General features: G+C 46.1%; 1 protein-coding gene across 1 annotated transcript in view; it reads left to right on the forward strand.

Annotated features, from left to right (window-relative positions):
* INTS9 (integrator complex subunit 9) overlaps nucleotides 1-12,538 on the forward strand; it is an 82,947-nt gene that overhangs the window by 66,484 nt on the left and 3,925 nt on the right. The window contains exons 10-15 of the mRNA XM_016213861.2: nucleotides 1,284-1,464; nucleotides 2,938-2,998; nucleotides 5,408-5,579; nucleotides 6,484-6,608; nucleotides 8,024-8,191; nucleotides 12,266-12,364. Of these exons, the coding sequence (XP_016069347.1) occupies nucleotides 1,284-1,464; nucleotides 2,938-2,998; nucleotides 5,408-5,579; nucleotides 6,484-6,608; nucleotides 8,024-8,191; nucleotides 12,266-12,364 (806 nt within the window). The remainder of the gene's footprint in view (nucleotides 1-1,283; nucleotides 1,465-2,937; nucleotides 2,999-5,407; nucleotides 5,580-6,483; nucleotides 6,609-8,023; nucleotides 8,192-12,265; nucleotides 12,365-12,538) is intronic.

A 12,538-nucleotide genomic window follows, 5' to 3' on the forward strand; every position in this document is an offset into this window, starting at 1 on the left:
ACAGTTACTAAAGAGGAGTTAGTGAGCCCAGACCCTTCACCTGTAGCAATTATAAGTGATATTACCTCTGCTCTGGGGAAAAGAAATGGTCATCCTCTTATATGGAAGGCATTGTCCTTTCAGGTCTCACTTGGCCATGCCAATAAGCATAGTTTTTGTTGTTCTTTGCTGATACTAAGTCAAAGCAGTTTATTCTTACCTTGGAAAATGTATTGGGCTAGTCTCAAATAGAATCCTTGGTTTGTATATTTGTCTATAACCTAGAATCATAGACACAAAAAATTGTAAGTCTAAAGGAGACCTTACATCTAACCCACTGTCTCTCAGAGTGGGGTCCAGAAACCGCTTGCTGCAAGATCTAGGAGAGCACTTATTAAAAATACAAATATGGAGTCCTGCCACAAACCTAGTACGTCCAGCTCTGGGGAAGGAGAGCCAGAGGAAAAGTTGAATTTTCAGCGTGTTCCTGGATATTTTCCTGCAAACTAAAGCTTGAAAACCACTGACCTAGTTCACTCCTCTTATATAACCGATGAGGAAACTGAGGCCTATCTTGGCTCCCATGCTCACTTGAGTCTTGTAGCTGGTGGCAGATGCAGGACTAGAGCCAGTCCTGAGCCCTGACCACCAGCTTTGATTTCCCCCGCAGTACCACACTCTAGTAATAGCAAGTCAGCCAGATCTCAAGGTACCGCTGCTCGGTTCAGTTTGTTTTGAAAACCCAACAAAAAACAACTTTGAGAGGGCACTTAGATTTTTCTAAGCCACTTATAACTTCTGATATGATTATACCCAGCAGTTGCAATTCCTCATTTGATAATTTAGGCATTTAAAGTAGGGAGCATTTTCTTACAAACATTCATGATAGAAAATGCCACTAAAAAGAGTCAAACAGAAAAACTTGGCCTATTTTGTGATAGGTCATTCAGCAGTGGTGAGGGACTGAACAGAGACAAATCCAGCAGAGTTTTGAGCTGGAGCTAAAAAGAGGTGCTTGGAGGGTCTTCTGTCCTGAAGCTTGGCTGCCATTGGTAACCTTTGAAACCCAAACCCTCAATTGCGCATCCTGTTCTGGGGACTGAGACATTGACTAGTCCTGCTCGTCGGTTCTGGACCCTCCCACCTTGGTGCTGGTCTTGAGAAGCAGATCATCGTAGATGTGAAGTGAATTGTACGGACGAAGTAGGAAAATGAAAGAAATCCAAATATTGTAAGTCCCATTCTACTTTTATAAAACTGTTCTTTTGACACTATTGTTTTCCTTCTGGCTTCAACTTTCCTAGCACTGACCGTCAGGAATGGGGGAAACGTGCTGGTTCCCTGCTACCCTTCGGGCGTGATCTATGACCTCCTGGAATGCCTGTATCAGTACATCGACTCGGCCGGCCTCTCCAGCATCCCCTTCTACTTCATCTCCCCCGTGGCCAACAGCTCACTTGAGTTTTCCCAGATCTTTGCCGAGTGGTATGTGCTTGTTCTCTCAGTTCTATTTTGATGCAGCACGTTCCAGCAGTAAGAATGATCCTGGCTTTTCCTCACATAACTATGAAACTTCCATTCTGTGGCTTTCCCATATCTGTGATGTGAAGCTGTGTTCATGAAAGCCAGATCTGTTATATTGTTAAAGTTTAGAAGAATAGTTAGGAAGGGAGGAAGGATGTGAGACATAATTTAGCCAGCACTTTCCAGATTAGTAACAAAAACGTTATACATTTATCTTCTCACAAGCTGTCTTCTGCCTGTTACATAGTAAAATTACGTTCTAAATGCGAAACAGATTCTAAAGCCCAAGCTCATGTTGTCTAAATTTATAATACCAAATCTGAAAGAAAAACTATATAATATATATTTTTTCATTTTAATGGCATGATAGTTGACAAAGTTAAGTTTTATTACAGCAGGAAATTGATCCTATGTAGGGTGGGTAAATTATTGAACAGTATGAAGTCAGTGAACCTTTTTAGGATTATTTAGATGCCTGTTTGAATCTAACTCACCTTGACCAAAAGACAGGCGGGATGGAGGAAACATTAACTTCCACAGTAGACCCAGTAGTGCCTTAGAATGGTGTTTCCAAACATTCAGGGTATGAAAACACGTAAATCGGTGTGTTTAATCCCTGTTAGTGGTGTGGTGACCTACTGGACACATTGCTCTACTGTTTCTCATTAAAAAGGGATGCGTACATCATTCTGTGTAACATACCTCATGTGCTGCCCACTCACCCACTTTCTTGAGGACTGTTTCCCCTCCCCTTTCAGTTGTGGTCAAGACCTTTCTTTCTGTATTTACATTCAGACAAGGCTGCTCCATCCCACATGCATGTCACTCATGTTTGTCACTAGGACCATAAACCAGTGTCTGCAGGTTGAGATACTTCATTATCCCCCATTGTGAGTGACCCATGATGCTTAGTGGGTGTGAAAAACAGAAAGCTCTGTCTCTGCAAAAGGCGTATGGCTTTCTCATCAACGTTCATCTCCATCACTGGAGCGAAAAAAGGACATTAGTGGGACAACTGGTGAAATCCCAGTAAAGTCTGGAGTTTAGTTCATTGTAACGTACTAATGGTAATTTTTAGTTTATCAAGTTTATCATGGTTATGATGTTAACATTGGGGAGACTGGGCAGAGGCTACATGAGGAACTCTGTACCGTCTTTGCAACTTTCCTGTAAATCTGAAATTAATTTAAAACAACATGGTTAGTTCTTAAGAAAAAATGTACTGAGGAATTTTAAAGGTTAAAAAAAAAAAAAGGCTCATACGAGGTTTCTGTCCTGAGTGGTCGGTAGACACTGGGTTTTATTCACAATGAGATTCACTGGCAGGACAATTTTAAACAAACAGTAGTACTTACTATTTGCGCTGCTACCACTGGGTGGCACCAAATGAGCCTGTGCGCCCAACTGACATGCTTACCTGCTTTTCTTCCTAAGGCTTTGTCACAACAAACAGACTAAGGTGTATCTCCCAGAACCACCTTTTCCTCATGCAGAGGTAAGAGACGGCGGATCGGTGTTTCACTCTCACATCCATGTTTCTCTCTCTCTTCCTCTCCCTCTCCCTTCCTCTCTCTCTAAAAAAATCTTTAAAAATAAAAGGTCTGATGGGATCAGAGCAAGAAAGAAAATGTAGATTAATGGCTATGGATGGAGATAACAGGTTATTAGATTTTTTAAATCCTTGCATAAACCCATACAGCCTTTTGTGTCCTAGATGAGGTGGCAGTGAAGTTCTCTAACTGCAGACCCGTTACTGTCTCTCGCTGACACATGCTGCCAGAGTGCGTGTGCGCTTCGTGGCCGACCTCTGTCCATTGACTGCGTGAGGAATTCTAGTCAAATATCTACTACTAACTTTTTAGTAGCATAACAGATTTTTTATTGTAAAGTCTTCTTTCCAGTTATTCATGTTAGTCATAAATGTAAAGTTTTAATGATGAAAATAGTATTTCAGTTTTTAAAATAGGGGGTTAAACGGTGCAAACGTCCAGTTATAGACACGAGTCATGGGGATGTAATGCACAGCATGGTGGCAGAGTTAACAATACTCCGTGTTTGAAAGTTGCCGAGAGAGCAGATCGTAAACATTCTCATCACAAGGAAAAAAACTTTTGTAACTATTTGGTAACAGATGTCAACTAGACTTAATGTGGTGATCATTTTTTAATGTATATACAAATACTGAGTCATGATGTTACACGCCTGAAACTATAATGTTATATGTCAATGATACCTCAATTTTTAAAGAGAGGGAAATCCTCCCTCCCTCACAGAATAGGTGTTTTCATGTAGCTGTGTACCCAGCTTTGCTTCCATTGTCTTTTTCCCACCAAACATTGTATCATGGGCATTTTTCTGTGTGCCTCAGGATTATTGCTGCTTAACATGCCGTAGCATGTCATAGAAGCACACTGAATGTTCTTAACCATTTTCTCTAGCAGACAATAGAGTTTCTTCCAATTTTTTTATATATATGTGTGTTTTATATTTATATATATTATATATTTTTTAAGGGTGTTTAAATTGGTGTAAGCACTTTAGGAAACTGGTGCTATCTGCTACAGCACATGGTAATCTGGATAGTCAAATGTAGTAGTCAGCTGGACAGGTAGGTCCGATTGGTGAAACAAGAGATGCATTTATCTTCGTTTCTGCGCATTGATCAGGAGAACTGCAGGAACTCTAGGTGATGCCTGAAAAGTGACTTAAGTTATGTGCAAAGACTTGCTGCTATTCTTAGAGACCCATTCATCTCCTTGACGTCTCTGGATACAATAGACTTATTTGTCTTTCAGACAGCCGCTCACCCATTTAACTGGGGCAAGTAATGATTTTGGCCAGCTAGGCTATAAAAAGAATGTCAGTTTTGTTTGCATGTAACTTGGAAGGAAAGCAGGAATTCAGTGCTTGCTCCCTACTGTGCATTTTCCATCTGAGCATGTGACGCCCCATGACAGTCTCCAAGCCAGTCATGCCGCCTTGCGAATAAAAGCAAGTCTCTCTAGATTAAAGATTTAATCTTTAAAGTGAAGAGAGTTTGGCTTCCATTAGGGGATTGGCCCATTCTGGCCACATTTTCACTGTTGGGGTAACTTCAATTGGCCTTGGAGTTGTAGACAGAGCTCCCCTCTTGTCCATTAGGGATTGCTTCAGGATTAAACCACGTCATAGATAATTTCATTATCCATTAAACAGCATCTCCAGACAATATTCCCTTTGGCTTAGTTGATCACTTTAGAGTCTCTAACATTTGGACTTTTGTCATCTGACTTTTTGGTGACAGTGGGGAGGTGGGGTCAGGGTCGAGGCAGTAGGCAGTTTCTGGGTAGTGTCCTAAGATGCTGTCTGTGGCTGTAACTGTACATGGCGTTGCCTTGGGCCGGGCCTCATGCTGGGAAGGTATTATCAAGTACTAGGCTGGAAATGTTTGAGGCTGTGCGTGGTCCGCTGCTTACTGTGGCTGTGGCATGAGGATTCACGTCTTCCAGATTTCTGAAAGCCAGTTTGGTCTCTGTCTTTATTAAGTTGCCACAGTAATTGCAGCTGTAACTCCTCAAGAGGAGGACTTGAGTGGGTAAATGGTGGCTCTTGTGTGAAGTTTTTATTGGTGACAGAACTTGGTAAGTCACGTTTTGGGAAGGTCACCTACTATTGGGGACTTGCAGGCCAGGGCTCAGAGGTCAGAAACCTGTAAAGGAAGACAGGACTGCATCAGGCCATAACAACCTGAAAAATTTACATTGAGTGTGTTAATGTTACCAAAAGGTCCTGGCTGTGAAAGTTACATTGTAGGTAAAAATGTCAATCTTTGGCAAATTATAATGAGATTTGTTTGTATCTTTTACTTCTGGTCACCTCCATGTTGTAGTTCTCCCTTCCACAGTAACCTTTTTGTCCCTTCCAGCTCATTCAGACCAACAAGCTGAAGCACTACCCCAGCATCCACGGTGACTTCAGCAACGATTTCAGACAGCCGTGTGTGGTGTTTACTGGGCACCCTTCCCTCCGGTTTGGGGACGTGGTCCATTTCATGGAGCTCTGGGGAAAGTCTAGTCTCAACACTGTCATATTCACAGGTGAGTCAAAACCCTGCCCTTTCCACTGGGCACCATCACTGAGTGCACCTGCCCGGTAGAGCCCCAAGGACATGCCTGTTGATTTTAGAGACAGGGGAAAGGGTGTGGGGAGAGAGACATCGACCAGTTGCCTTCCCATACACATACCCACCGGGGACCAAAACCACCTAGGTGTGTGCCCTGACTGGGAATTGAGCCTGTGACCTTCGGTGTACAGGACGATGCTCCAACCAGCTGAGCCACCCGGCCAGGACCAGGGCTACGGCCAGTTTTTTTAATAAGGCATAAGCTTGAACTTTCTTTTGTCATAAATACCAAAGGATAAAGAAACCACAAGGGAAAGAGTCAGGGTAAAGCAAAATGTCCTGTTAAATAACTGCTAGACCACTCCGAAGTCATTGTTTTATATTTTGTCTATTGCAGGGGACACTGAGTCCGCCCTGGTCTTCCCCAAATTTCATCTAATTTTTTTGAGCATCTGTTAATGATTCTGGACTGAATAAGTTATTACTATGATGGTTGCCAGATGGCAATATTTTTAAATTTTCATTATTTCTTTTACCTTTATTAGTTGGCATGTTGTTGCAAACAAGAGCTTTCCCTTCTCACTCACTTATCCCTCATTTATCTCATCTGTCCCTTTATGTCAGAACCCTTGAGCTCACACCCAGACCTGCCAGCCCACCTCCATCCTAGCGTCATCCTAGCTTCTCCCTTTCCCTTGGTAAATGACTCCACTCTCTGGGGATGGGGAGGAGCCAGGCTCCCATCACCCTGGCGCACTTACTGGCTCACCCTCCCGACCCACCCCCACCGGCTTGGCCTTGATCACACCAGCTGCCTCCTTGCTTGGCAGCTCCTCTGTTGCCTGCATTTTAATTTGTATTATTTGTGCTTCCCTTAGAACCTGACTTCTCATACCTGGAAGCACTGGCTCCATACCAGCCCTTGGCCATGAAATGCATTTACTGCCCCATTGATACACGACTGAATTTCATCCAAGTGTCAAAGCTGCTCAAAGAAGTGCAGGTAACCAAGGCAGCTGTGCTGGTGTCTTCCCTGTGACCCGTGTCCTGTGACCTCTAGGGGCGGGTCTATGGTGCGAGGGCCAGGGTACCTGGCTTCTTTCCTTATCTTCCTCACTTAATGTCTGCGGAGCGCTGGGACATTACTGGTTGCCCTCGAACTTCAAAGTAGTGACCTTTATACCCTGAAAGAAAGTTTCCATGCTAAAGAAAGCAACATTGGGAGCAAAAGAAGGCATAAACAGCTATTATTTTTTATGAGGACCATCTGTGTCCAGTTAAAAGCTCCCTTCCCCCCGCCCTTCCCTGAAAAAGTCCTCCCCGCGGAGCTGAGGCACTTACCTGAGCCGCGCACTGGGCCCTTGCTGCGCATTGGGTCAGCTTTTTGTTAGAGGTTTGGTTTGGTTTTTGTTCTTTTGTTTTGAAGTTTTTTCACTTTTCATTTTCTGCCATAGAGGGAGGAAAGTAGTTGGGGTAGTGTGGTCTGTAAAAGGAAGAAATCTGGACAGAAGAATGTAGAGGAAGAGCAGGGAATGAAAAATCACAGCCTGGGTCAGCTGCCGCTGGGGCGGGGTGTGTTTTGATAGTTGGGGGTGGGGGAGGCTGGGTGGAGTTGTCGGGAAGGAAGCTGAGAACAGGCCAGAGGGAAATTTCTGGTTTCCCCCCACCTCGGTGTCTGCAGGACCTTAAATGAGGCCCTGCACTTCTCGTGACTCTTCAGCTGGTCACTGAGCAAGGTGTGAGTAGCCTTGGCCTAGGTCAGAAGTCCGCTTTCCTCCTCTCCACAGACTGACCTCAGGATGAGAGGCACCAACACAAAACTCAAAGGGTGACAGGCAGAGAGGCCGAAGCCCCAGGACGGCAGGGATGCGGGTTGTGGCGGTCACTGTTTTGCTGCCCCTCAGGGGAGTGTGGGCTTTCTCTAGACGTGACTCAGGCACTCAGCCAACCTTTGGCCTGGCGGAGCGATGTGACAGCCCACTGCGTGCGCACCCAGCACGCCAGTAGAGACCCGTCAGGCCCGTTTTCATTACCGGGAACTTCACACCGCAGTCCTTAAGCCAGCAGTGTCCTCGCCCAGCCCCTTGGTCGGGTGCTAATACTGGAAACGGGCGGCCACCTGGTCTCCAGTGTAAGAAAAACGCAGGGAGAGCCCTCAGGCTGTGACTGGAGCCGGATGACTTTGAGACAGTTGTAAGATACCCTCGCTTGTCAACATGGCTGGCAGTTCAGGGGCTTGCCCGGAGGTGTTTACTCTTTCCCTGCCCTGTGCTGGTCTCTCCTCACTGGGTACTTGGGTTTGCAGAAAATTCAAAGTGGCCTGGAAGGGGTGAGCCTGAGCACCCCAGAAGGTGGGAGTAGATAAGGAAGGGGCTTCTCAGTAAGCTGCTCTGCCTCACTGCCTCCTCGGTCCCTCAGCCCCTGCACGTGGTCTGTCCCGAGCAGTACACGCAGCCGCCCCCTGCGCAGGCCCACAGGATGGACCTGATGATCGACTGCCAGCCCCCGCCCATGTCCTACCGGCGGGCCGAAGTCCTCGCCCTGCCCTTCAAGCGGCGCTATGAGAAGATCGAAATCATGCCAGAGGTAAGCCGTGCTCGTCTCGGGAAACCCGGGTCATCCACCTGAGTCTCTGGAAGAAGACCCTGGCTTTCTTTTGAGTTTGTGTCAAATGTAGGTGAACCAAAGAACCCCTTAGGCCCTTAAGCAAGTAGGTGGGAAGAGAGGCGGGGTTTTCATTTCTTCATTCACATTTCTCAAGTAATGAAGTGACAGCTGTTGACACCAAGACTGCTGGGCTGCCGCTTTAACGTTCTGCGTGTGACCGGGAGGCCAGGGCCCACCAGTGCCTGGGGGAGCAGAAATGCCATGCGCTCTGTCCTTACCCACCTGGGGTGTGGATCTTTTCCTGCTTCCTGGACCTCATTTATGAGTGAGGGTCAAGTTTCACCAAATTCGGGGATAAATGGAGGAGATAAGAGTAACCAAAAAGTAAGAAATATAAACTTTATATTATTTGCACGCATTCTAGTATAATGTAAAGACTGTGGTCTACTGACATTATCTATTGAAGTCTAAATAGTTTAGTGACATGGAATCTGAGCCTGTTTTAATAGGGAAAATGTTAAAGAGCATATTGTGCATGTGGGACCTTTGCGTAAGCTGCCGGAGGGCCGGGTCTGAGGGGAGGGCCGGCAGCGGTCAGCGCCCAGCTCCCGTGACGACGGGCAGCTTGGGCAACGCCGCAGGAAGCCGTTTCTGCTGCCTTGGCCTTTTGAGACAGTTTGCGCATGTTTTTCACAAACAGTAAAAAGAGGTAGGAGATTTTATTAAAAGCATTATCCCCAAAATCCTCTTTGGCGTTTAGAATAACATCCAGATCTTGAAGTCCCCGGGCGGTGCTCCTTTCCATGCCGACACAGGCTGGTGTGGCGCGGCCAGGTGCCGTCAGGGGCGCCCAGTTTCCGGTATACTCAGTCCCTCCCAGAATTAGCCTAAGCTATTATTCTAATTAAGAGCAATAAAGGAGATCCAAGCGAATTTCAATAATTGACTCAGAAAAAATTGATTCAGCAACACAAAGCCATCAAGATTATTTTTAATACAAGCAGTCTGACTTCATTAAGACACATGCAAGTAATCATCCACAAAATATACCCATTCCTGTTCCACTCATGGCTCCTTCGGAGGGAGCCCTGGCTGGAGAGGGCAAATGTGGGGAGAATGGGCAAGGACGAGCCCCCCCTTTCCCCAGCCTGCAGGGGCCGTTTCACAAATGAGGTAGGATAGTCCAGGCTCAAGGTTCTGAGGCCCTGGAGCACATGCCAAATGTAGTCTCTCCAGGCAACTCTTCACCCCTTGGGGAGTGAGCAGGGTGACCACTGGAGACGATCTGAGAACTCATTTGTAGTTAAGACTGGTGATCAAGGTGGGAGTAAGCAAACTAGATGATTTCAGTCCAAGCCAAGTTAAACTTTAAAGCAATGACACCCGTTTCTTATAAGCCTTATAAATTGGTCATAAAGATAATTTTTTGAAGGGGGAAGTCACGAGCACATTAAGCAGTACTGGTGGAAAGTACTGCTCCTCAGGTAGACTACTTTGAGGGTCATTTGGATGTTGTAGTCTGCTAATTCTTTAAAAGGGAAAATGTTAAGTTTTGTTAGAGGTGGTGAATGCAGCCCCTCGAACCCTCCTCTCGCTCTCAGCTGAGCAGCTGACCTGCATTTCTAATTGCAGCTCATTCCTGAGAAGTGGCCAGGGCTGTGACCCTCCTGATGCTGAGCACCCTGGATAACATGCAGTTAGAATGCAGTAGGCTCTCCAGTGCTCCTCTTTTAGGCCACTTCCTGTCACGACCCAAGGGAATAAAAATGCTTTTAACTCTGAATTCCCCATTATCCTTTCTCCATATTTCACTAGCCCAGCCTCTTGACTCCCCTATTTAATTATAATGAAAGTAACATGTTTATTGACCGTCCCTATGGGAAAATGCTAAGCACGTTCCATGGATTATCACCCAGCTCTATGAGACAGGTAGTTTTTCAATTTGATATGGTCTCAACGAGCAGGGAAGGGTCTTTTCTATCTCTGAGAAAACCTCAGGGGGTCACCAGTATGTTTGTCCTTTAACCTAAATGAGAGTGGAGCCCCCAGATCAATGCGTGCTGTTTCTGGCACACAGCCCACAGCCTCCCCGGGGACTCGTTAGACATGCCGGTTCTCAGTCGCCCTCACTCCTGCTGCGTCAGGCTCCAGAGTCGGCCCAGACTGGCCCAGCAGCCGGGGCATTAACGAGCCCTCTGGGTGATTCTGATGCACTCTAAAAATCTGAGCACCACGGGTATGAGAGACCTATCCTGGATGGGCCAGTTTTCAGTACAGCAAAAGGGAACCAGAGTGGTGTTTTCAAGACTGAAATAAAAACATTAAGACATGGACAGAGAAACCATCTTACTAATTAGTTTCTGGCATTTCTCATTCCCATGTTGGCTTGTCTGTTCCCATTTTAAATCACCAAAAGAAAAGAATAAATCTGCCTGTTACACCTTCTGACACTGAGCCAGAGAAGGAAGAGATTGGCTTTGCTGGGGGTTGGGGGAGGTTACACAGCACCCTATTCTGTTTACAAAGCCCCTCTCTCAAGTCCAGGAGGAGCAGACTATTAGCTTTGGCCCTGAGACCCGCCCTGTCCCCACCTGTGCCACTGCAAGTCCCTGGGTAACTAGCTGCATCTTCCCGTGGGCCAGCCTTTAGGTCAGATGTCCTCGGGGAAGGGTCTTTTCCGTGTGTTGAGAACTCCAGGTGGAGCCCCTGCTGGTAGAGGCCCTGAGTGCAGATGCCTGCGGACTTCACACCACAGGCGACACCAGGCTGCCCCAGCTCTGAAAGAATGGCTGGCTCTCAGTAGTTTGGCATTTTTTTTTTTATTTTTTTTTTTTATGGGGCAGATGAAAGCAAGTTCCCCCTCCAAACAGGGGCCAAGTTTTTGTTTTGTTGTTTGTAACACAAATGCAGAGCTAACCAACTGTACTTCTGGATGTTAAGGTTTATAGGATTTTTGCTTTTCATTTTCGCTGCATTTTGCTCATCCCAGAGTAAGAGATGCTGACCCCGTGTCTTTGGATATCTTTGTATTTACTTTCTAGCTTAGAGTTGTACAGTTGGGTTTGAAGGTTAGGTTTAGATTTCAACACGCTAAGCCGGCAGTCCTCAAAACTGTCTGGTATCAAGACTTGTAAAAATTAGAGCCCCGAAGAGCTTTTGTTTACATGGGTGATATCGATTGATGTTTGCTAACTAGAAGTTAAAACTGAGACATTTAAAAATATTTATTCATTTTAAAATACAAACCCATTAGATGTTATCTAAAGTATCTTTTATGAAAAACATTTCTTAAAAAAAGGAAAGATAAAGAGAAGAGAGGGACACTGTTTTACATTTGCAAATCTGGTGCCTGCCTGCGGAAGCCCTCACAGGTTTCAAGCGCTGCTAGAAAATAGGCGTCATCTGTGAGCCTGAGTGTTGGGGATGAGGTGGTCGTGGTTCAGATGCTGAGCCCTTAGCAGGGTGCTGGCATATCATTTGGTGGCTAACAAAAGGGAAAGCAGCGGGGTCTGCACCAGGGGCCCCAGCTCAGGCGGCATGTGCTTGTGACTGCAGGAGTCTCAGGAGGCCTCCAGGAAAAGCACCCAAGAGATTGTGTCTTGGACACTGGTTCTCTTCCTCTTAGCGCAGCTTATCCGCCGCCGCCACCCGTTTCCTCTGTCGTCCCTTCCTCCCTTCCTTTATTGCAGTAGATAGATAATTTGTGTGATGTGTCTTTGGTTAAAAATTATTTTTTACCTTCTTTCTTCCTTACATTTATTTGGTCATTTTAGACTGCAATAATGTAAGTAAAAATTCAAAAGAAATAATGGTCTTTAAAGGCTCAGCTTTATGACACTTGACTGGTACCTTTCCCAGCAGGGGTGGGTGGTGCTGCCAGCCTGGTGGCCATGGTAGCTGACCCTTTATGTCACCACCTGTCCCTGAGCTCTATATGCAGGTGGAGCTGCAGCCCAGTGTGGCCTCCTAACTCCTGGCTCTGGATAGCACCTCTACAGCCCCCACGCCCCCAAATGAGGGGGAGCCTGACTGAAACCCTCTGTTTACTTCCAGCTCGCAGATTCACTGGTGCCCATGGAGATTAAGCCTGGCATTTCCTTGGCAACCGTTTCAGCTGTGCTGCACACTAAAGATAACAAGCACATTCTTCAGGTATCGTAGGGGAGGGCCGCCGGGCTCAAATACACTAGAAACCTCCAGGACCCGTGACAACTAGAAACCCCCTCCTCAAAAAGGTCCTGGCATTCAGCCAGTTCACAGAACACTGCTTCCCAAACCAACAAACATTAGAGACCAGACTACCTAATGGGTTAGATGTGAAACGAA

Source organism: Miniopterus natalensis, chromosome 4 (genome assembly GCF_054644295.1).
Source record: "Miniopterus natalensis isolate mMinNat1 chromosome 4, mMinNat1.hap1, whole genome shotgun sequence".
Lineage (NCBI taxonomy): Eukaryota > Metazoa > Chordata > Mammalia > Chiroptera > Miniopteridae > Miniopterus > Miniopterus natalensis.